The 25,740-nt window shown below is 38.0% G+C and overlaps 2 protein-coding genes across 2 annotated transcripts in view; one reads left to right on the top strand and one right to left on the bottom strand.

Moving 5' to 3' along the window:
• The window catches only part of cacna2d4a (calcium channel, voltage-dependent, alpha 2/delta subunit 4a), a 305,574-nt gene that overhangs the window by 56,717 nt on the left and 223,117 nt on the right, over positions 1-25,740 (top strand). The window lies entirely within an intron of this gene.
• lrtm2a (leucine-rich repeats and transmembrane domains 2a) overlaps positions 19,579-25,740 on the bottom strand; it is a 134,648-nt gene continuing 128,486 nt past the window's right edge. The window contains exon 6 of the mRNA XM_055153290.1: positions 19,579-20,063. Coding sequence (XP_055009265.1) covers positions 19,579-20,063 — 485 coding nt within the window. The remainder of the gene's footprint in view (positions 20,064-25,740) is intronic.

Raw genomic sequence — 25,740 nt, 5'->3', positions numbered from 1 at the left:
AACTTCTACTACTTCTCCTACTACTGCTACTACTACTACTACTACTACTTACTACTACTACTACTACTACTACTACTACTACTACTACTGCTCTACTACTACTACTACTACTACTACTACTACTAGTACTACTGCACCTACTACTCCTATTACTACTACTACTACTGCTACTCCTCCTACTACTACTACTACTGTTAATATTATGACTCCTATTACTACTACTACTCCTCCTCCTACTACTCCTACTACTACTACTCCTCCTACTACTACTACTACTACTACTACTACTACTACTACTACTACTACTACTACTGCTCCTGCTCCTACTACTCCTATTATTACTACTACTACTGCTACTCCTCCTCCTACTACTACTACTACGCTACTACTACTACTACTACTACTACTACTACTACTACTACTACTACTACTACTACTACTACTACTACTACTACTACTACTACTACTACTACTACTACTACTACTACTACTACTACTACTACTACTACTACTACTACTACTACTACTACTACTACTACTACTACTACTACTACTACTACTACTACTACTACTACTACTACTACTACTGCTACTACTACTACTACTACTGCTACTCCTACTACTGCTACTGCTACTACTACTACTACTACTCCTACTACTCCTCCTACTGTTACTACTACTTCTACTACTTCTCTACTAATAATAATAATACTACCGTGGTCAGAGGACAGAAGAGAGATCCGTGTTCTTCTCCAGGGCCGGAGAGTCGCAGCAGCCGCTCGTCCTTTGAGGTTTATTCTGAACCTCATGAGTGCGTGAGCCCAATAACCACTGCAGTTTGTTGCTCAAGAGTTTTTTGGCTTTATTTGCCATGATGCACTTAATAACAGGCACTTGGTCTCCAGCTCACCCCGGTTGCCCCAGTCTCATTCACTTCACCAGACACACTGCTCTATGCACATAGGATTTACACACACATCTCAAAACAACAATAATAATATTAACGATCGAAAGAAAGGTCTATTTGAAACAATGAACAGGTGAAAGAACAGCCCTAATTTACTTTTTTCTTACGCACCATTGTCACTGAAATAAATTTGCACTAAAAACTTAATATTTCCTAATTTATATCCAATTAATGACAATAGTAAAGTCTCACCTTGGCTTGAATTATTGTTATATTATGTAAATGTAATACTAGAGGGGCTTACAGGATAATGGAAAACACAGCGACATGACACAACAAAACAGAAATAAAAAATTCAGTCAGATGATTTGTTTTCATTTTAATCCATTTAATCCATGAGTTCAGTGTGTTTGATAAATAGTAAATAGTTTTATGCGAGTAATTGATGTCAAATATTATAATAGATCTTATGAAAGCTTTTACTCTCAGCCTAATCTAAAGTACAGCGCATATATTTGCACAATGTACCTTTGTATCTCGATTGGCTCTTTGTTAAAGGCGCATTGTGTAACTTTTCTGCTGGAGGATCCGTCAAATGCTTTTTTCCACGTTATTGCTTTGTCTGGAATGTTTCACAATACGGCATTAAACCTTTCTATCCTCATAGAACCCAAACCAGACCAAGTTACAAGTCAGAATGTCAATTTTTCTAGGTATTTTTGAGCTGTAAAATCACCTGTAATCAGTGTTGAGGAGTAACAGATTACATGTACCAGAGTTACGTAATCAGAGTACAAATTATGAGTAACTGTATTCGATTACAGTTACTGTTTCAGTGAGTGGTAATTAGATTACAGTTACTTTGTTGAAATAAATGGATTAAACAGCGGTATTTTCCTGTTTTCACATTTTGGGCTATATCCTTTTTTTTTTTTTTTTGTAATTCCACTCATTGCTGGACACTAAACCAGGTCTAAACCAGGTCTAAACCAGGTCTAAAACCAGGTCTAAACAGGTCTAAAACCAGGTCTAAACCAGGACTAAACCACAGTCTAAAACTAGGTCTAAAACCAGGTCTAAACCAGGTCTAAACCAGGACTAAACCAGGACTAAACCATGTCTAAAACTAGGTCTAAAATCAGGTCTAAACCAGATCTAAACCAGGTCTAAACCAGGTCTAAACCAGGACTAAACCAGGTCTAAAACCAGGTCTAAACCAGGTCTAAACCAGGTCTAAACCTAAACCAGGTCTAAACCAGGTCTAAACCAGGTCTAAACCAGGTCTAAACCTGGTCTAAACCAGGTCTAAATCCAGGTCTAAACTAGGACTAAACCAGGACTAAAACCAAGTCTAAACCAGGTCCAAACCAGGTCTAAACCAGGACTAAACCAAGATTAAACCAGAACTAAACCAGGACTAAAACCAGGTCTAAACTAGGTCTCAAACAGGATTTAACAGGACTAAACCAGGCTGTGCAGACTTGTGTCTCCTCCTCTTCTATCAATAATACTTTTAATATGGTTAAGTAAAGTCTGGGCTTTTTCATTTTCTTTTATCAGACAAAACATCTCGTGTGAAGATTTCCTCGTCTTTGCTTCTCTACAGCAAATCAAGTAATCCAAAGTATTCAGATTACATTACTCACTTTAAGTAATTTAATGGATTCCTTTACAAACTACATTTTGGGGTATGTAATCTGTAATCTGTAGGGGATTACATTTTAAAAGTCACCTTCCCAACACTGCCTGTAATTGAATAAATGTAAAGTAGAGCTGTTCAATGCCACACTGTGGAACATTCCAAGCGGAGCAAAAAGTTACACTGTGCACCTTTAAGTTACTTATGAATGCTTTTATGGAAAGTTGAAGATTACTTGTGTGCCGTACTGACATTTTTTAACACTATAATTGCATTCATACATTCATAATTTGTTGTTGTTTTTTTTATAAGCACAAACGATAAGTCTTAGATTGACAGAATAAATGAGAAAAGAACATAAAGTGCAGAAAATTGAAGGTTACTCTTAAAACAAAGCCGAGATTAAAAAGTTGAACACAAATGCAGTTGTCATGGCAGCTCCTATCGCAGATTTCACACATGTAGCAGAGTAATTATGTGCCTTTTTAGACTCTCTCATTAATTCAAGTGGAAAATCTTGCATTAAGACACATTTGGGTGCAGTCTTCTTTTCCTTTTAGCTGTGCAGTTTAACTCTCACCTTACCACAAGAGGGTTTCTGGTTCAATTCCTCGACCTAGTGGGGCCTATTTGCATGTTTTGGTGTTTTTTTGTTACTCATTTAAAGGTCCCATATTATGCTATTTTATGATCTAAGTTATAATCTTGTTTCCTCATCACAAACAGATCTGGAGTTGTGTTTTGAGTGAGGTTTGGGGACGTAGACAGACTAATAATAAAGAGTTACTCAAACATGTGTGAATAAAAACACAAAACACAACTCCAGGTCTGTTTTTGATGAGGAAACAACATTATAACACGGCTTAAAGTTCTCAAGAGTCAATTTTGCGTTAATATATATGACCTTTAAGTTTAAATGTTCTGTAAAATAATCAGATAATCTTTCAGTTTGGTACTTTTTCTGTCCAATATATTCAGTTATAACATATACAACAACATATACAATTTCTTTCCGCTTCTCTGTATTTGATAAAGCTCAAGAAAGTGAATGTACCCATCTTGCGGAATTTGCAGGCGGGAGCGGGACAAAATATCGCAGATGAGGGCGGGAGTGGGAATGAAAATTATAATTCTTTGCGGGAGCAGGACTGAAAATTCTGTCCTGCACAGACCTCTGATCTAGATTTGGGTTCTAGGGTGCTACATTAGTGCCTCCGCTCAATTTCATTTCTCTCCACCAACTAGGTCAGGAATCAGAATACATTAGATGATTTGCAAAAACCCCGGAAGTGCAAGTTTGGGCACCAACCAATCAGCGAAGAGACATATATTCTGTGTTGTCAGTGATTCCTGAGATCGAGAATTTAAAGCCGGAACAAAGAGAATGTTTGGTGAATTTCATCAAGGAGAAAGACGTTATTGTCCTTCTTCCTACGGGATTTGGGAAAATCTTAATGTACCAGTTTGCCCCATTAGCGGTGCATTACATACATCATGACCAAATAGCAGCGATTGGTTAAATAAAAAAAGTACCCACCTACTGTCGAGTGAACGGATCCTAACACTGCGAGGTCAGATGGTTTCTACGAAGTGAAACGAAGTGAAATGCAAAAAATGTATTTTAGTTGGATCTGCTGTGACTAATCTGAATCGTAAAAATCCTCTAAATGTTGCCGATAATGGGAAGCTAAACCCATGAATGTTTATAGGTGTAGAATGACGACCTAAAAACTTGAAAATAATACATTTATGATCCTTTACTTACATTCCTGTATATATTCCGAAACAAAGTCATACCTCCATGTTAAAGGTTCAACTTTTCTCCTCCTACTTCTACTCCTACTTCTACATCTCCATGGTTATATTATTGCTTTGCCTAGAATGTTCCATAGGATGACTTTAAACATAACATATCCATCTAACATTTCTTCTTTTTTTTTTTTTCTTCGATTACTCAAAAATACAAATCGTATTCACTAAAAAATCCTTCTGTGAATAGGTTCAACTCTCCACAGATCTGAATTGTAAAGTAGCGTAGAACCGTAATCTGCTTTTTTTCCTTGTTGTAGACAGGTTTAATCTTTACTGTGGAACATTCTAGACCAGACATGCCAGACTCAGGCTCAGAGGCAAAATTTGGCCTGTGATATAATTATATTTGGGCCCTGAGATCATCTCAATTATGTATTAGAGCTGAACCACCGGCTACAGATAGACTATAGAGACATTATTTATTTAAAATTGTGTTATTATTTTATATTCTGCTTTTCTGGATTCAATGTTTAAGCAAAATTATTATTAAACATTTATTTTAATAACAATAAATATTTAGTTTGGCCCACGACTTAGTTCCAGTTTTTTATTTTGGCCCTCTGTGAATTTGAGTTTGACACCCTTGATCTAAACAAAGCAACAACGTTTCCATGGAGATAAGCAGATAACACATCCTCCCCTAGAAATGTTATGCAGTGCAGCTTTAAAATAACCCAAAATGTTAAAAAACAACTGACCAGTGCTCTCTTCAGACATACAGAGTGATATGTTTTATTCAAGTCGATGCATATTTAACACAGGGGTTTCATTATCGTCTCATTATCACAATCGTTTTAAAACAGCACAGGGTGGAGTTCTGATTTCTACTTCTCATGGCCCAGACTCATCTTAGCTTTTGCATTTTTCAGTAACAAACTATGATTTATCTCGTCTTTAATCACACGTAGAATCTATAAAAACAGGGCCTGCTTCTACCCATGTCACATTATCTGATGGCCTACAAGAGGTAAAAGGACACACTGACCGATGTATAGATAAGATCTTAGCCACAATGGATTTTTGGACATTTTTCTTACACACATTTACATTTTGTAGAAATAAATAAGCAATAAATGTACCTTTGTCTTTTTGCTTAAAGGGACAGTCCAGAATTTTGGACATGGGACCTCATTTCCTAGTGAGCCAGAGTGTTGGAGACGTGTGGAGACACTTTTTTAAATATTCCATCCAGTCCTTGTATTTGCAGAGGTCACTGGTGCTATGTCAACGGCGATAGTTATCCTGCCACTAAAAACAGTCTTACTGCTTCACAAAACACCCAAAGCAAATCTGTTATTACACCAGACTGTCCATGTGAATGTCTGTGTCTATAGAATAATGTTTGAAATAAAACTAACCTTGCATCTCATGAATCGTTGCATTGAGGGACTATTTTCTCATATATCAGTCCGCCACTGCCGAGCTTTCTATCAGGAAGTACAACTCAATGCTGCTGTTCAGACATAAATCCTTCAAATGCAAGGTTGGTTTTACTTCTAAAATTATTCTATCAACACAGACATTTACCGTATTTTCCGGGCTATTAGACGCGCTCCAGCTACACTGGAAAAAAAAAACAAAAAAACTATATCTAGGTAAGTTAATAAGACTTAAATTAAGAAAAAAAAAGGACTTTATTTGAGTAGACTCAGCATGGCAAGTAAAATTTTCTACCAATGGAGCAAGTGTGTTTTTCTTAATTCAAGCAACATTAGATTTTGTTTCTTATTTTAAGGGCAAAAAGTTGTTGTTTTTCTTATTTTAAGTGTAGCAGATGTAGATGTATTTTCATATTTTAAGTATAAAAAGTCTTACTCCACTGGCAGATGATTTTACTTGTGAAAAAAAAAAGTGAAATTTACTCAAATCAGGATAAAACTTTCTTAATTCAAGTCATCTTAACTTGACTAAATTTTGTTTTTTTGCAGTGTAGCCAGTTAAAAGTAATAATAATGCAGTATGGAACTTTTCTGGTTGGGGGTATTGGAGAAGCAGCACTAGACCAAGTTACAGGTCAGATCTGTGGAGAGGCGAGCGTGTTCACAGTAAGAAAACATGTTATTTTTTGAAGGATTTTATTTTAAAAACAGTCATTGAATAAATACACGACAGACCAGTTTAATGCCGTACTGTGGAGCATTCAAGGTAAAGCAATAACATCTCCATGGAGACAAGTCAGTGATGCACACCCCCACCAGAAAAGATGTCCATGGAGCTCAACAGTCCGGTCTACTTCAAAGTCCAACTCTGGTTCTAGAAGTAAATTTTCCATAATTTGTTCCCATAGTCCAGGGGTGTCAAACTCAAATTCACAGAGGGACAAAATTAAAACCTGGCACTAAGTCGTGGACCAAACTAAATATTTACTGAAAATAAATCTTTTCTCTTCTTTTGAGGTATGTAATGTTAAACCTTTTCTTTTTAAAATAAATGTTTAGTAATAGTTTTGCTTAAACATTGAATCCAGAACAAACATAATATAAAATAATAATAACAACATTTATAGCCAATCTGTAGCTGGTGGGCAGCTCTAATACATATTTAATGTGATCTCGCGGGCCAAATATAATTGTATCGTGTGCCAGATTTTGCCCCCAGGCCTGAGTTTGACATGTCTGCCATAGAGTTTGAAAGTGAACCAGCTACTCTTAATACCATGCTAGTACATAAGTTCTGCTGAGGTAAAGGTAGCTTTATTTAAATCCTACTGCTCTCCTGCGTACACTGCACAACTGTGGTGGAGCTACAAAAAGTCCAGTATGCAGAGACTCATAGTGGCCTATAATAATTCAATGTGACTGCTGCTGAGGGTCCCTAGATACAGTAGTGCCTGAAAGTCCAATGAGGTTTATTTGGTCTTCGGATAATTTATGTTATTAGGTTCTTTTTTCAGACCAATGGTTTGTTTTCATACCTGACAGTTTCGACTGCTCACTAGTAGAGGTGTAACGATATCCAAGTCTCACGACACGATATCATCACGGTATGAACCTCATGGTACAATATTTATTGTGATATTGTGGGAAAGCTCATGACATGGTGGAGAGGCTCACGATTAGGAATGTAACAAAATCCAAATCTCTTGGTACAATATTTTCACGATATGCATCTCATGGTACGATATTTCTTGAGATATTTTGTGGAGGCTAACAAAACTGTGAATATGCAAATTTTTTCTCTTAAAATGTCTTGACAAGACTTAACCCTGAAAGAACTTAAAAGTGCTTAAAACTGTTATTTCTTCTTGTAGTCTGCACTGAAATGGAGCAAAGGATCATGGTCTATGTAGTTCCCTCTGTCTTTTTTTTAGCTACAGCTGCACCATAACTCTTAATTTCAGCAAAGAGATTTATTATTCGATATACTGTGATGGTCCACGATATTATTGTGAGAACTTTGACGATGCGATATCACGATATTTCTGTTATTGTTATATCCCTACTCACTAGTCTTCCACAGTATCCCAGGTTTTACTTTCACACACCTGGGATACTGTCCTGAGGAAGTCGGACTGCAGATGGCGCTGTCGTCCTGCCTCCACCGGTAGGAAGACAAAACCTGTATAAATCATAGTATAGGGGCGTGCAAAAATATTGAAATATTGATATATCATGTTGTTTAATGTGATGATACAGTATCGATAACGTGGGCTGCTGTATTGAGTATTTTTTGGTTAATTTTACTAAATTATTTTGTTACGGAGCTACAGTTTTGTTGCGTGTTTAGAGAAAGGAAACTCATTTATTTGACATTTTTACTGTTTTGATGATTAAAATGTTTGTGTTTCATATTCACTTTGCACAAGAAGTGATTTAACAAAGACTTTTAATATCACATTGTTTTTTTATTGAACTGTATCGAATCGATTTGAAATATACGTTGTCGAAAGCTATAAAGATATGTATCGTATCATGGCCTATGTATCGAGGTAAGGTATCGGCAACTTCTTAATGAAACCCAGCCCTAATAAATCATCTGATCAGACATGTCAAAGCAACGTGACCACTCTGAGGAAGAGCGTGAGTGAGCAGTCGAAACCGTCAGGTATGAAAACAAACTCTTGGTCTGAAAAATGAACCTAGTAACCTCCAGTAGTGCCTGATGTTTGCTCGTTGTTCTGTACACTCTGGTTCTGCTGCACTTCCACATCTGCAGTACGGTTTTATGTCTAGACTTGTAAACGCCGCCTCTAATGCTGTTATTTATGCTTTAGTCTGTCCTGAGGTAAGCCCTGGGACGTTAACCTCTGAAATATGGCATTGTTGGCGCTCATGTCTCTATTGTAGGGAATAGAGGTTATAATAATGCTTCTGTTTATCTCTTTTTTTAATATAATAATTATTTTTGATAGTATGCAGTAAACATCTATATCAGACCTGGGCGTTGTACAGCTCCAGGGCCACATACGGCTCATTTGGAACGTATTTTATAATTTTACCTCAGGCATGAACTAAAGCTGCGTTGCTTTTATTTTAGAGGTGTTTTTAATGACATTTTTTATAAGGCCCCTCACCTTTTCATTGCTTAGTCGTAAAATAAACTCTTACCAGTCTTACCAGCTCATCAGAACAATGATATTTACTGTTTTTTATAAAGAAATACAATTAATATTACGCAGAATTTAGTTAAGCATTTTGGACCAGCCCTCCACAATATTTTCTGTTTCTCAAAAATAACTTCTGATCTATAATGTGTATTTCTTAACCATATGTGCTTTCTGAGTTCTTAATAAAGATTTATAATGTTAATAATAGTAATACTCTCCATGACGTGGTTGTTTTAAATCTTAAAAGCATCTTAAAAGTGCAAGATTTGACTAAATGTTTTAATAAGTTAGCGAAAATGAAATTATGGGTCCTGTGGTCATTAGTTAAGACAAAGCTGATTCACCCGAAGCTTTCAGACTTTTAATATATTTATTTTTTCTGGAAAGCCTGTGGGGAAAAATGAATGACACATTTACTTCCAGAACCAGGGGGGTGGGTGTTCACTGTTGAGCTCTACAGTCCCTTTAATCAGTCAAATTTGTAAACGCCAAATCTTTCTCTTTGTAAATTCAATATGTTTAAAGATGCATCAAGGTCATTCCACGGCAAATCTCCGAATGCCCCCTCGACTATCTTAGATTTGACTGAAAATTCTAGGAGGTTCACACACTTTCCAATAAGAAAAGTCCCAAATCTTAGCTCCCAACTCCTTATAGTTTTGTCATTAAAAATATTTTGTCAATTCTGCCCCCTGACCTGTTTTGAGCTGAGTTTTCAGATCGGTGTATTTAATAAATTATTTAAGGCAGGTCCTTCAAATTTTCAAAGGTTAAAATTTGTCAAATGTACTTGTGGAATCTGGACTTTTACACATGTGCTTTTGGTTTATCACAGATTTCTGGCGGCTGGAATTTGCTCGAAAATTCTCCTCTTCAAATCTGAGGGCGTCTTTGAAGGAATGTGGAAAGTGCAATTTCAAAGACAGAGGTTTGATATTGAACTGTGATGAACGCTCTAGAAGATATTAAGTGTTAAAAATGGAAAAAATAAATCAATTTGGTGCCATCTTTACCATGTTATACCGAAAAAATGACAGCACCCACCAACAAAAAATTGACCGTTTTAGAAAGACTAAATGTCCGTTTTTAATTATCCAACATTTATGATGGTGTTCTGCTTTATTTTTGTGAGTTGGGAGCTAAAATTTGGGACTTTTTGAATTTTTTTCAGTCAAATCTGAGATGGTCAAGCAGGGGCATTTAGAAATTTGGCGTGGAATGACCCATTATGTAACTTTTCTTTTGGGGAGTCCGTCAAATACTTTTCTCCATAGATTTATTTATTTCTTTGCCTGGAGTTTTTCACAGTATGACATTAAACCTTTCTATCTTCATGGCAACCAAATCGGACCAAGTTACATGTCAGATCTGTGGAGAGGCGACACCGCTCACAGTCACAATCCCAGTTCTTCTAGGTATTTTTTAAACTATAAAACCACTTGTAATAGACAGATCAAGAATCTCAGACTTCCGGTCATTACGCAATGCATACTGGGAAGGATTCTCGGAAAAAGTGAACATCAAACCGCCATGTTTGATTGATTTTAGAGTGGGATGCGTCTTTTGACAAAGCCGATCAGCGAATGCAGCGAACATTTGTATTGCGCCATCAAAGCAAAATCCCGATCCCTCGCTCAGCCTCGGTTACGAATTTAAAAATCTCAACGCCAAAGTAAAAGGCACCAGCTGTTCACCAAGAAACAACTTCCACTGCAAAGAGACCAAGACTCAATGTCGCTGTAAAACCACAAGAACAAGAAAGTGCAGCTCAGTCTCTTTGTCTTCTGCACCTCTCGCTTAACAAACGGGATCCCGCTTTGTTGGCTCCACATACAAAATGTTCACTGCAAACTCGGGATGATTTAGACAGTCAATGGTTTCCTTTTTCGTCCTTCCCATGGATCAATACTGTCCATCGCCTTCGCCTTTCACTGTTTTTCAATTCCGCGACACAGTTTGAACAAAGGTTTGGAGTCACACAGATCTGATTCCTTTTTGCATTTATGGAGTTTTTCCGGTGTTAGGATCCAACAACCACACAATTAACGATGTCCGAATCCCAAAACTAAAATATGACAATATCAGAACCAGAAACAAAAGCGATATGGTTCAAAAGACTTGAAAATATCTGCTTTGTCAATAGACGCATCCCACTGTAAAATCAAACATGGCGCTTTGATGCTCATTTTTTCGGAGAATCCTTCCCAGTATGCATTGCGCAATGACCGGAAGTCCGAGATTCTTGATGTGTCTATTGAATAAATCCATAGTAGAGCTGTTTAATGTCACACTGTGGAACATTCCAGGCAGAGCAGTGACGGCGACGGACCCCCAACCGAAAAGTTACACAGTGCAGCTTTAACTTCATGATTAAACCTCGTGGCTAAACTCCCTCTATACTTCATTATACCACATTATTGTAAGCTATTATGCAAAAATAACAGATAGACGGATATAAACTGACCTGGTAAACACATATAACACAACTAAAGACATACAATGTGGTTTAATACAGTAAAACAGCAAACACTTAGACTCAGAAATTTGGGAGGAGGTCTAATATCGTAAATACTAATAGATTAATATAGATCTTATCAGTACAATTTCACCTATAGCCTACATACTGAGAATTAGGGACCGGTCTTTTTAGTCGTAGGGGATCAATATGCAATGAAAACCCGATGCGTCGACATTCAGAAACATTTAAAATCTCTCAAACTTTGGCTATGAATGCACCCTTATAAAACTATAGAACCATTTAAGTGGATATTATTACAGGTAACAGCTTGACAACATGAGAACACGTAATGATAACGACGTCACACAACTCTCATTGCATATTACAGAAATATAGAGATGCAAAAATATATACGTGGGGTAAGTCAAAAATACATTTAGAAGTGTTGCATGAGAAGTAGCAGCGTCGTAAAGTGAAGTCTCCTGATCTTAAAATGCTCTACAGATGCATTTTCCATCACAGAGGTGGGCGATATATTGTCTTATGATTGTCTAAATAAATTAAATCGTAAAAATCCAGCTACCAATTGATGCTGAAATTTGTATCAGAACTAAAAACGAAATACTTATTCGGGCAAGTATGGGTTGGACAAAATATTTATGCACATACATGGGACAAATTTGGACTTTAAATCGTTTTAGAATGGGCTAGAGCAGAGGTTTTTCAATGCCGTCCTGTGGGGGGCGCCAAAGAGCGACACACATAAAGAAAAAATAATGGTCCACATCTGTAAACATCTGCAGCAGGATTGATATCGGGAATTGTGCGTGCGTGTATTTGCTGTAAAATTGTGTTGCTATTTTGACAAACTGCTCATAGTTTGGAGCGTCATCTTTTTTTGACATCAGAACTAAAACCAGGACTAAAATCAGGAGCAAACCACGACTAAAATAAGGACTAAACCAGGACTAAACCAGAACTAAAACCATGACTAAACCAGGACTAAAACCAGGACTAAACTCGGGCTAAATCAGGATTAAAATTAGAACTAAAACCACTACTAAAACCAGAACTGAATATAGGACTAAAATGAAGACTAAAACCAGGACTAAAACCAGGACTAAATCCAGGTCTAAACCAGGACTAAAACCAGGACTAAACTAGGACTAAACCAGGACTAAATCCAGGTCTAAACCAGGACTAAAATAAGGACTAAACCAGGTCTTAACCAGGTCCAAACCAGGTCAAAACCAGGACTAAAATCAGGACTAAAGCTAGGTCTAAACCAGGATTAACCAGGACTAAACCAGGTTGAAACCAGCACTAAACCCAGGTCTTAACCAAGTCAAAACCAGGATTTAACCAGGTCTAAACCAGAACTAAACCCAGGTCTTAACCAAGTCAAAACCAGGATTTAACCAGGTCTAAACCAGAACTAAAATCGGAACTTAAACAAAGACTAAAATCAGGACTAAAACCAAGATTAAAACCAGTCTAGAGTCTAAACTAGGTCTAAACCAGGTCAAAACCAGAATTTAACCAGTTCTAAACCACATTCACCCAATTTGAAAACCCCTGGTCTAGAGCTAGATCATTATTCATAGTAATTAATAATAATATTTTGATAATTGAGTAGATTGGTAGAAAGCTGCAAAAAAAAAAAAAAAAAAAATAACAAAAACTGAAGAACATAAACTTCTAATTGATGCAGAATTTAAGGAATAAGATAAAATATCTTCTAGTTAAACGAAAAAAAACTGGACTTTTGGCTTTTTTGTAGCCAGTGTTTTGCTTATTTAAGTTGTATTCCCCCATTTCTGAATTGTTGTGGTTAATTTTACAGTTTGTAAAATGTTTGCATGATTCTCAAACCAGACATTTACAGGCAGATTTTTGATAATTTCTTATGAATTGCACAAATAGTATCTTAAATATTGTTATCAGGAGAATCTTAAGTTAATAATTTTTGCCAATATCGCCCACCTCCACTTCTCCGTACTCAAAACGAACAGTAAAACGTTGAATGCAGACAGATTTGAAAAATAAAGTGCTGATTCGTAGTCCTTAGATGGATTCTTATAGATATATCCATGCCATAGTAGCAAACCGTCTCCACTGAGGGTAAAATATTCAAAGATTCTCAGTCCCGACAGCACATAAACTGGTAAATTGATTGTTTTTGAGGCAGCCTTGAAAAGAACGTCCACGAGAAAGAGCATGCTGCTGTACCACCACTGTTAAAAGAATAGGACCTCTCGAATATTGAAGATAACATGACATCAAGCATCAAGTATAGGCAGAAGTCCCAGAAGTCCCAGAAGTTCTGAGTAGTTTTTGTGATTAGTTCGTGTTTCCGAGTCCATGAAATCAACACAGAAGACGACGAACTCTCTGTCCCAAAGTTTGTCTGTGTAATACTGTGTTATTCGAAATCATTGGAAGAAACCAAAGGAGGCAAAGGTGAAGGTTTGGGTCCTGGATCTGAGCGGACCATTGGCTTTGAAGAGGTTTAAGCGGCACTGCGGAGCTTTTCTGCTTGCGTCCGTGGAGATTTTATCGCGTTGTCTTGGATGTTTCACAGCGTAGCATTAAACCTGGCTATGTCCTGGGGTTCAAACGTATCGGAAAATCAGATACTAGGGGTGTAACAATATTCAGGTCTCACGATACGATATTTATTTCGATATTGTGGGAAAGCTCACAATATGATGGGGAGGCTCATGATTAGGGATGTAACAATATCCAAATCTCTCGTACTATATTTTCACAATATACGTCGCACGGTACGATATTTATTGTGATATTTTTGTGGAGACTAACAAAACTGTGCTACTTTTTCATATTAAAAGGCCTTGACAAAACTTAATCCAAAGAACTACGACTTAAAAGTGCTCAGAACTGTTATTTCTTCTTGTCCTCTGCACTGAAATGGAGCAAAGGATCATGGTCTATGTAGTTCCCTTTGTCTGTTTTTTTTAGCTATCGCTGCACCATAACTCTTAATTTAAGCAAAGAGACTTGTAATTCGATATATTGTGATTAGGGATGGGCATGATTAGTGGATTAATTGATAATTGATCATTAAGAATTTCATCGATGACGTTCATTTTAATCGACAAACCGAATGTAGGTTGCTGTGCGTAGCGTAGTGTGACCAAACGTCTGTGTCCGGGGACAAACAGTACATGTAGCTCTCTGCACTCAGAAGGAGCGAGACACAAAGTCAGTCTGCAACGTGCAGAAGCACAAATGTGTATTTAATGATGATTTGTACAAGAGATTCCCCGCTTTCTGCTCCGGTTGGGACAAGTGTGAGGCCACGTGCACAGTGTATAAAGCAGCACATATGTTTCATTGTCCAGTGAGAAAAAGCTCACTAGGACACTGAAAACATGAAAAAGTTTTGCCAGGTTAGAGTCGCACAATGTCAATGACGAGTCCCCACCTCCCTCCCCCCGTACGCTGTCCTGGTTTTGACAGACGCAAATATGGTCACACTAACCTGTATTCACCTGAGTCGTGCCGCATGAGCGACACAAGAGCTGTTTTTTTCTTCTTCACTTAATTTATGCAAATTAGCCGTGCGGTTTAAAGTTTCGTTTCTGTGAGATTTGTGCAAAGCTGCATTAAACACATTATAATGTCAAACGGGCTGATGTGGCTCTAGAGTGGTTATGGTTTATATGTCGTAAAGTTGAATTTATTTATGCAGATTAGTAGTGCAGATAGTAATAATAATGATGATCATTTTAATATAAAAATGTTAATGATTAATCGATAATCGATCGTTAATTCTCTCGATGATCGATTAAGAAAATTTAATCGAATGCCCATCCCTAGTTGTGATGATCCACGATACTATTGTGAGAACTCTGACGATACAATATCACGATGTTTCAGTTATTGTTACATCCCTGTAATTTAATGTTGAAAATGTTAATAGAATCTGTATTTAGCATCATATAGTATATTCCTTAGACATGGAGTTTGAAATTTTTTTACATTTTAGTACTAAACCAGACCAAGTTACAGGTCAGATTTATGGAGAAACGACCCCACTCACAGTAGAAGCACATGTTTTACTCACTAATTTTGAGTTGATTTCCCACTGTAAAACAGATTATACGCAGATAAGTTTAATGCCATACTGTGGAACATCCCGGGCCACGCAACACCATCTCCACGGAGACGAGAAAAGTCACGCAGTACAACTTTTAAGGAGGAGAGAGATGTGGATTTAACACACAATCACGACCTAAAACCGTCATACCTCTATGTACAATACACTACGTCTATTGATCCATTTGACACCGTTATAAGTACTGAAAATCCCTGAAAATCTCCTGAAAATTCCCATTAGCTTTTCCTTACATGATATTAAAGTGTTATTAATCCTATAAATGATATGTTTTAAACTAGTCCGTGCCAAAACCGCTTCCCTCTGCCAGGATACTGTAATGTAAATGGAGCTGGAGTGGGAGGTTTGTGGGCGGGATCCAGGGACGATCTTTAAAATACTGCAGTGGATTTGAGCAGCAAAAATATTGTGTGAAGTGTGTTTTACTATAGAGGTAAAAGGTAAATGTTGTGTTTCATTCGTTTACTCTGCTAATGCTAAAAATACTAAACTAAAGGCAAAAGGATACGTGTTTGAGAGGGAAATAATGGGTAACACTTTATATTAAGGTGCCATAATAAACAGAAAACTAATCATTCCCTAACCCTTTGTTAATATTTATTAATCGTTACTAAAATATCTATTTGGCACAAGTTAATACTTTTTTATCATTAACTAAATATGAGTTGTTAATTATAACTATATTATTAACTAATATTGTATTAATATTTGTTAATAGTTAACTAAATGTCTTTTTGGCACTAATTACCATATTTTTCAGACTATAAGTCGCACTTTTTTCATGGTTTGGGTGTTTCCTGTGACTTATACTCCGGTGCGACTTATATATTAAAATTTTCAGACTCACAGCCATGAGAGGCTCTAGCCTTGTGTGTCAGTTTTCTCCGCATATCTGCTGCGGAAAAAGCCACTGTCCTGCTGCAAGTAGCTGCAGAAAATGGTAACTGAGCAGCAGAAATTTTGGAGTGAGCGAGAAACTTTTGAGGGACAAAACATGGACTTGGAGCAGTGCTCAGAAGTGAGAATTCAATGGATTTAATTAATGATTTGGAGTGAGATGGAGAGTTTGGTAAACTTGTTCTGTTCTGTTGTTTATGCTGTAGTTATCTGAATAATTGTTAATATGTTACATTAACATATTAACGTCTATTCAGCCTTTTGTTCTTTATTCTATTGTTTTTACTAGAACTTGTCTTTCAAGATGAAATGTCAGTTCCTGGTCTCTGATTTTATAAAATAAATTTCCCCCCAAAAGTAGAACTTATAGTCCAGGGAGACTTATATATGTTTTTTTCTTCTTCATTACGCATCATTTAAATGCTAAATCTCTCAGTATGATATTATCATGATATGCATCTAACGATACAATATTTATTGCAATATTTTGGAAAGGTATATTTGGAAAAACATTTCTTCATGTTGTCTGCACTGAAATTAATCATGAGATATGTAGTTTCCAATGTTCATAAGCTGTTGCTTCTATAAAACCATGTATTTAAGCAAAAGAACTTGTAATTCGATATATTGTGACAGCCTACGATATTATTGTGAGACTTTTGACGATATGATATCATTATATTTCGGTTATTGTTACATCCCTAATAGTTAATAATGCTAACGCCTAATGTTCAGTTAATGATGAGAATAATTTACTTGTGCCAAACTGTTATTTTAGTAACAATTAATAAATATTAACAAAGGGTTAGGTCATTACTAGTTTGCTATTTATTATAAATCACCTTATTATAAATTGTTAGCAAATAATGTTATAACATGGCTAAAAACCGCAATAATAAATAGTACATTTTGTGTCAGGGCTACAATATTAATCAAAATCAAATCAAAATTGTAAATTGAATGGTGTCAATTAGTATAATCAGATATAATCAGGTTGCAATAATTTAATTAATATACTGTTCTCTGAAATTAATAAATAATAAATAAATGCCCTGTCTCATTTTCATCATTTTTGGATTACTTCTAGTCTTATTCTAGTATCTCAAAATTTGGATGCCTTTAGAAACATTTTTATTATGTTTATTTCTATTATTATAATTAAAGTATTTTCAAATCTCAATTACACTTTTTTCTTTTTTTTCCCCCAAATCATGAACCCTCTTTTACTCAATATGGGACCTTTTAAAGATGCACTATGAAACATTTTTTCTGGAAGAAGGCCTGTCACCTGCTTGCATCCGAGATGTTATTGCTTTGCCAGGCGTGTTTCTCAGTACGGCATTAAACTTGTAACCATGGAGACGAGCAGTTCACACCACCGGGCCTAGTTACAGGTCAGATCCATGGAAAGGCGACTCAGCTCACAGTAGAAATACGCATTTTAAAGGTATTTTTGAGCAATAAAAACACATGTGAGATGAAAGTTTAAAGCTATACCGTGGAACATCCCAGGCAAAGCAATAACATCTCCAATCTCCATCTGAAAAGTTACATAGTGCAGCTTTAATTGATTAAAATATCACATAAGAAATTAATGAATAGTGTGTGAACTAAAGCTACTGTTAAGGCTCATTTATGCTTCACTTTCGTACGTAAACAGATCCGCGCTTTGTCTTTTTCCGTTACTGCGTTTCGTTCGTTCTTTCAAATGTTTCTAGTGTCCAGACTGCATTCTCTTACTCAGCCACTAGAGGGAGTGAAGGGTTAGTTTGAGAATTGACCGAAAACGGATGAAATACAGCGAGAAATAAACAAACATGGAGGCACCTACAGCAGGTTTTAGACATGGATCCATAAGAAGAACTCTGTCTGTGAGCGAGACTAGTGGTTGCTCCAGGTACTGCAGCTCCCGGGAGCTCCAGCCCAGAAAGAATTGTCCCATAGAGCAGCACAACGCATTTTTTGTGAATTCAAACTGGCCCATTTTCGACTGACGGGGCATCGACAGCTTTCATAAAGGTTGGATTTTAAAATAAAACCAAAAGTAAGCAAATGAAAAAAAAAAAAGAAAAAAAAAGTTCATTATTTGTCTCAAAACGACCAAAACAAAGAAACAGATAATGATTAGTTTTTTGAATTTCTGATTTTGCGTTTAAACGAGTTATAGAAAAAACGGGTAAAGTTCTATTCGCATTTCATCCAATCTTGATCGTAAATCTCCAGTTTAATAAAAACTGGAGATGCTGGACTTTTGCGCCACATACGGACTGAACAGGACTAAACCAGAACTGAGCTAGGACTAAAACAGGACTAAACCTGAACTGAACCAGAACTGAACAAGGACTAAACCAGGACTGATCCTAGGACTGAACCAGAACCTGTTTTAGTCCTGTTTTAGACCTGGTTTAGACCTGATATAGTCCTGATTTAGACCTGGTACAGTCCTGGTTCAGTCTGTATGCGGTGCAAAAGTCCAGCATCTCCAGTTTTCATTATACTGTAGATCCACGATCAAAATGGAATGAAACGGGAAACGTCTATTATCCATTTTTTCCATTACTCGTTTAAACACAAAATCGAAAACTGCACAAAACAAATCATTATCCATTTTTTTCATTTTGGTTTTGGTGACAGATAATGAAGAAAATACTTGTTTTTTCATTTTCTTACTTTTGGCTTTAATTTAAAAAATGAATGAACGAATGATACACAGATTTGTAAGGCCAGTAATACAGAAGTAGAAATCTTTTTTGGGGACGATGCGCCATTGAGCACACGCATTTGAAAACAATACAAACCTATCTTGGATTCATCTTCCAGATTTTATTATACTTCTATGTATTTAGATCACATTTGCTGGAAATGACTCAAGAAAATGAGATGAAAGAAGAATTTATTTGTTTTGCAGCTGGTTCTAGTCACAATTTAAAAGCTTTCACTATTGAGCGGTGTTCAGTACTGCCCCTAGTGGTCAGATTTCACATGTTCTGACCAAATGACGGACAGAACAGTGTGATTATTTGGACAGAAGCGTGTCTGCGTATCCGTTTGTGTCTAGAATGTAGAGCATAAATGAGCCTTCACTGTGTTGGTGCATTGATGAGCATTTTGTCCTCTCTCTCCTCTTGAGCCCTTTAAATAGAACCCCTCCATTCTTCACTCTCCTCCCCTTTAAACTCCTTTAAGCGACCGACGAGATCTGTTTTTCTTCTCTGTCCTCTCCGTCTGCCTCTCCGTCGCCCATTAGCGGCTGTCTCTTCTTCAGCTCCCTCTGATATTTCGCCATGAGTGAAGCGTAGATGCACCCGTACGCCGCCGCCGCCACCATCATGATGCACACGATCCCACACACGACCCCGGCGATCACCACGGTGCCGATCGCCCGGCGCACGCTGACGGGGCGGTACCGGGCCCGCACGCAGTCGGACGTCCCCTCGCCCCCGGGATTCGAAGGGGAGGAGGAGTCTTCGTTGTTGTCGCTAGGGGGCGTGTCTCTGTTCTGGTTGCTACGGCTACAGGGGGGCCCGCCGTTGCCGGGGCGAGATCCGTCTCCGTTCTCGTCCTCCAGCTGCAGGCAGTAGTTGAACATCTCGACGGGGACGGTCCGAATGTCCCGCCCGCGAAGGTCTTTGGGAAGGGTGCACTCCACGGCGTCGACTCTCCCTCCTGACAGGACAGAAAACAAAAAAAGTGACACATTAATATATTTTCTCTACAATCTCTACTTTGGTCGATCTCGATGATGAGGCGAGTTCAGTTTAATCGGCGAGTCTACAGCCGATCATGTGGCAGTAAGAGCGCGCGGTGTTGATGAGGATTTATGTTCTTGTAGCTCTTGCTCTTGGAAAAACTCAGTCATAGCTCTTTAGGTTAGAGCTGGACGTGGGACACATTTTGAAAACTCATTGCGGGTGCGGGCAGGATCTAAAAACTAAAAATTATCAAGAGAGATTCTAAGATGGCGGCGTGAGGACAGGTCTGGCTCCGGAGTGCTGGTGAACTTTTCACTGATATTATCATTTGACCCAACTAAAGACCACAAAACAAGTGCTGTAGTGTACTTACTTATAATGAGCATTAATAACTACTTTCTGAGACAGTCAGACATGCCTCGCCACAAGAAAAACCAAGACTCGGATACATCTGTGGAACAAGGAGTAGCCGATGCTAACATGGAGGGAGCAGCGAGCTAGTACCAGTACAGAACGGGCTGGGTTAGATGCTAGCATGCGTGCTTGCATACGTGAGACAATGACCGAGATGACGGCCAATGTCACCAAGGCAATTGATGAGAAACTGGCACCGGTGCTGGTTTTGCTGAAAAAACAAGGTGATCGGATTGACGCACATGAAAACAGACTAACTGAGTCGGAGCGGCGGATTCTAGCCCTCGAGGATGCGGCAGATCCGATCAACTCTAAAGCGGCGGCCTTGGAGAAGTCCGTTCGCTACTTGACTGAACGTGTTGATGATCTGGAAAATAGGGGACGCAGGAAGAATGTCCGTATCGTGGGGCTCCCCGAAGATGTCGAGGGAACTAATCCAACCCTGTTTTTTGAGCGCTGGCTCCCTGAGGTTTTGCGTCTTAAAACGAAAGAGGGACGAATCAAGCTGGAGAGAGCACATCGCATTTCTGGCCCTAAGCCCCCTCGACACAGAGGCCAAGACCCGTGATTGTACGTTTTCACAACTACCAAGATAAACAGCGTGTGATGAATGCTTCTTGGGAAATAGGACGGAGGGACCAGGCCGTAACGCACGGAAATGCTACTATAATGTTTTTCCCGGATCTGTCAGCTGCCGTGGCCCGCAAGAGGAAGGGATACGACGCTGTGAAGAGACGGCTCCGGTCACTTGGTGCCGTTTATAGGCAGCTATACCCAGCTTTGTTGAAAGTAACCTTCCGTGGGACGAGTAAGGTGTTTGACAACCCCGACGAGGTACAGCGCTACATCGACTCGTTGGAGGTCCCCCCTCTGACCCATGGCGAGTGAGGACGAGGCTGCGTTCGGGCTGGTCAGCGTCCGAGAATCGGGGTTAATTTCTTAACTTAAAGTTCCTTCGCCTGTCTTCTACCAGTGAGTACATAAGCAATGTGAACTGCGCTTGTATTACAATTTGACGCTACACTGACTGTTGGGATAGAGTAAAGCACAGCCTCCTGGCACTCTGGACTGATATGTCTTGTTTCCGTCAGGGATCCCACTCGCTCGATCTTCTCTAAGACTGAGGAGGACAGTGCTGTAGTTATGTTAGGTAACGTGTGCCTTAAGTACACCTTTTTTTGTTCGAATTGTTCATTTTGTGTTCTTTTTGGCCCTGTGCTTGACTCAGTTTATATGTATATATGACACAAATAGACAGATACCCTACTGTTTTGCTGTTTACCTGTTCTTCATGTCTGGTTTAAAATTTTGCACCTGGAATGTTAAGGGGATACATACACCTGTTAAACGCAAAAAAGTCTTAAATTATCTTAAGAGGGAGGGAGTACAAATAGCTTTATTACAGGAGACCCATTTAAGTGACAATGAGCATTTGAAACTACAACAAGGTAGTTTTTGGTCAGGTTTATTTTTCGTCTTTCACAACAAAAAGCCGAGGTGTTGCTGTTCTGATACAAAAAAAAATATTCAATTTAAACTGTTGGATTGCATAAAGGACTCAATGGGCTGTTATGTTATTGTAAAGGGGCTTATTTTTGGTGAAGAAATCGCAATTTTAAATATATATAATCCACCTGGGCACCCCAAAAACCTTTTTAACCACTGCCTTTTCAAAAATTATCAATCTTGGTATAAGACAGACTTTTATAGGAGGAGATTTTAACTGTCATCTCAACCCCGTTATGGACAAATCCCCACCTGGCAAAATATCACTTTCTTCTCATGCTAAGTGCGTCAATGCATTTTGTGAAGATATGGATTATGCTGATGTATGGCGAGCACAGCACCTTACAGATAAAGAATATACGTTTTTTTTCAAATGTCTCACAATCATCTACAAGGATTGACTATTTTTTTCTTTCAAAAACTCTCCTTTACTCAGTTATTTCAAGCTCAATAGGCCCAATTATTATCTCTGACCACGCTGCTGTATTTTTACAATATAACTTTTCACTTTCCAGCTAACCAGACCAAATACTGGAGATTTAAACCATCCATTTTAACTGATCAGAGGTTTCTCTTGTATTTTAGGGACGAATTTAAAAAAATTTTAACCACTAACTTAACCTCCACTAACAATTCATCATTGTTATGGGAAACCTCTAAAGCTTTTTCCCGTGGTCTTATCATATCCTACACATCTAGTAAAAGGCAAAGACAGGCTGAACAAAGGAAGATTCTTAAGTCTAAATTAAAACGTGCAGAGAAAGAATATGGGCAACAGCCATCTGCTCAGAAAATAAAGGAGGTATCGGCACTCAGATGTGCCCTGGATGCACTTTTGACGGGGGAGGCCGAAAACCAGATAAGATTTGCAAAACAGAAACTGTATGAATTCGGCGGTAAAGCGGGAAAATACTTGGCATATTCAACCAAAAAAAAAGGCAGATTTGCAGTCGATCTCCTCTGTCATGGACATCCAGGGTAGGCAAATCTTTGACACGTTAAATATTAACAATGTATTTAGAGGTTATTATGAAAATGTATATAAGTCTGAGCACCAGCCGGATAGCCTTGAGAAAATGGACAGTTTCTTTTCCTCTTTGACTCTCCCATGTCTGTCGGAGGAGCAAAGTGGATGTCTTGATGCCCCAATATCCAAAAAAGAGTTACTTGATGCAATTAAAGGGCTACAATCTGGTAAATCCCCTGGTCCGGATGGACTAAGCGTAGAATTTTACAAGGAGTTTTGTGACGTACTTGTTGATCCTCTGTTGAATATGTTTAATGACTCATTTGTTAGGGGTACGCTACCTCAATCCCTGAGAGAAGCAAATATTTCTTTGATTTTAAAAAAAGGTAAAGCACCTGAAGAATGCTCATCATATAGGCCAATCTCACTCTTAAATGTGGACTTGAAGATTCTATCTAAAGTTTTAGCTGTTCGATTGGAAAAATTACTGCCAATTCTCGTTAATGAAGACCAAACTGGATTCATTAAGGGGCGTAACTCTTATAACAATATGCGACGGCTACTTAACACAATCCAATACTTTCATCAACATTCAAAAAGTGGTCTTGTGCTCTCTCTAGATGCAGAAAAAGCATTTGATCGCATAGAATTATCATATTTATTTTATACATTACATAAATTCGGCTTTGGTACTACTTTCATTAGTTGGATAAAAGTTTTATATGCAGATCCTCTCTCAGCAGTACTTACAAATGGTTTACGTTCCCCATACTTTCCTATTTTTAGAGGAACTAGGCAGGGTTGTCCTCTGTCCCCACTGCTGTTTGCTCTGGCGATGGAACCCCTGGCTGAGGCCATCAGAGTAGATAATAACATCAGCGGCTTTAAAATCGCAGATAAAGAACATAAGATCACACTCTATGCAGACGATGTTTTGGTGGTGGTGACAGAACCTGAGGTGTCTGTGCCCTGCCTTGTTGAGAAAATTAACAATTTCAGCTACTTTTCAGGCTACAAGATAAATTTTACTAAATCTGAGGCAATGCCCCTAGGCACTTTAAAACAAGCACCAATGGGCTCTTTTCCTTTCAAGTGGTCAGCAGAGGGTTTTGTTTATTTGGGCATACATGTAACCCCTACGTTTGCACAGATGTATAAAGCCAATTTCCCTCCTTTACTTGATCGTATTCGGCTTGATCTGGAGAGATGGAATAGTCTTCCCGTCTCTTGGATGGGCCGAATTGCGCTATTGAAAATGAATGTTCTCCCCAGGTTGCTCTATCCATTACAAATGTTCCCAGTCTTGTTGTCCCATAAGGTTATCAAACAATTAAATGGTTGGCTTAGCTCTTTTCATATGGTCCAAAAGGAAGTCGCGTATTAAACTGGCTATGTTATGTCGACCGTCATTGGAGGGAGGTCTAGACATGGCAGACATAAGAAAGTACCAACTTAGTGCTCATTTGCGTGTTATAGCGGAATGGGTGCACAATAGGCCAACCTCACTTTGGATGGACATAGAAAGTTCTATGTCTGATTGTCCCTTGACAGTGCTATTATTTCTTAAAAAAATGAAGTCTCTTAAGTCTGCCTGTGCTAATCCTATCACTGTTACCACAGCCATGGCGTGGCGGTCATTAAGAAAGCTAGAAGGTAGGCATAATGTTACATCTGTTTTTACCCCTATCTGTAATAATCCTGAGTTTTTACCTGGAATAATTGACAGTAGATTTCAGATTTGGGCACAGAAAGGCCTATCCAAATTGCACAATTTCTTAGAGGGGCGTAACCTAATGTCATTTAACCAATTGACTGAGAGATATGATATTTCAAGGAAAGACTTTTACCAATATCTACAGGTGAGGGATTTTGTTAGGAAAGATACTGCACATCCAGTCTTTGGAGAAATATCGGACATGGAAAGACAGATCTTCCTTACAAAGTCAACTGCTTCCATTAAAATATTTTACAATATCCTTAAGGGGTATTCTACTGTAGACTCTCACCTGAAAGGGCTCTGGGAGAGCGAACTTGGTTGTACGATTACTGATGACAAGTGGGAAAATGTCTGGAACAATGCAAAAACTCTGTGTGTTTGTAATAGGGTTAAAGCAACTCAGCTTATGATTCTCCACAGAGCTCACATTTCTCCTAATCGATATAATAAATTAAAACCTAGCTCCTCGCCATTGTGTTTGAAGTGCAAAAATGAGATTGGTACCCTTACACACTGCTTTTGGTCCTGTCCAAAAGTGCAACAATTCTGGGACATGATTGGACAAGAAATAGAAAAGATTCTGTCTGTAAATTTAACCAATGATCCTCTATTTCTGTTGCTTGGTGTAATTGACCCCGTTGTAAAAGATAAATATAATAGAAAATTGTATGGGATGCTGACTTTTTGTGCCAGAAAAAGTCTACTAGTGAATTGGATATGTGACAAGACCCCCACAAAAACTCAATGGCAGAGGACGGTTCTTGGTTTTGTTTCTCTTGATTACCTGACGTGTCGGCTTCATCATAAGGACAATGTCTTTAAGAAGACTTGGGAACCATTTTTGATGTATTCTGGACTTGAGATCTCAGCTATCATGAATAGGGTATTTACATTTTGAAATGGCTGTATCTGTGTCTAATATATGAATGGGCCAATGTTTGTTTTGTTTTTGTTTTGTTTAATTTTGCTTGTATTCCTTATATTGTTATCTTGTTGATTATTTTGTTTAAACTAAAAAGCAATAAATATATATGCAAAAAAAAAAAT

Source organism: Boleophthalmus pectinirostris, unplaced genomic scaffold, assembly GCF_026225935.1.
Source record: "Boleophthalmus pectinirostris isolate CB_2022bp ecotype Guang Dong unplaced genomic scaffold, ASM2622593v1 HiC_scaffold_18, whole genome shotgun sequence".
In the NCBI taxonomy this organism is placed as follows: Eukaryota; Metazoa; Chordata; class Actinopteri; order Gobiiformes; family Gobiidae; genus Boleophthalmus; species Boleophthalmus pectinirostris.
This window is presented reverse-complemented; position numbering and strand designations above follow the sequence as displayed.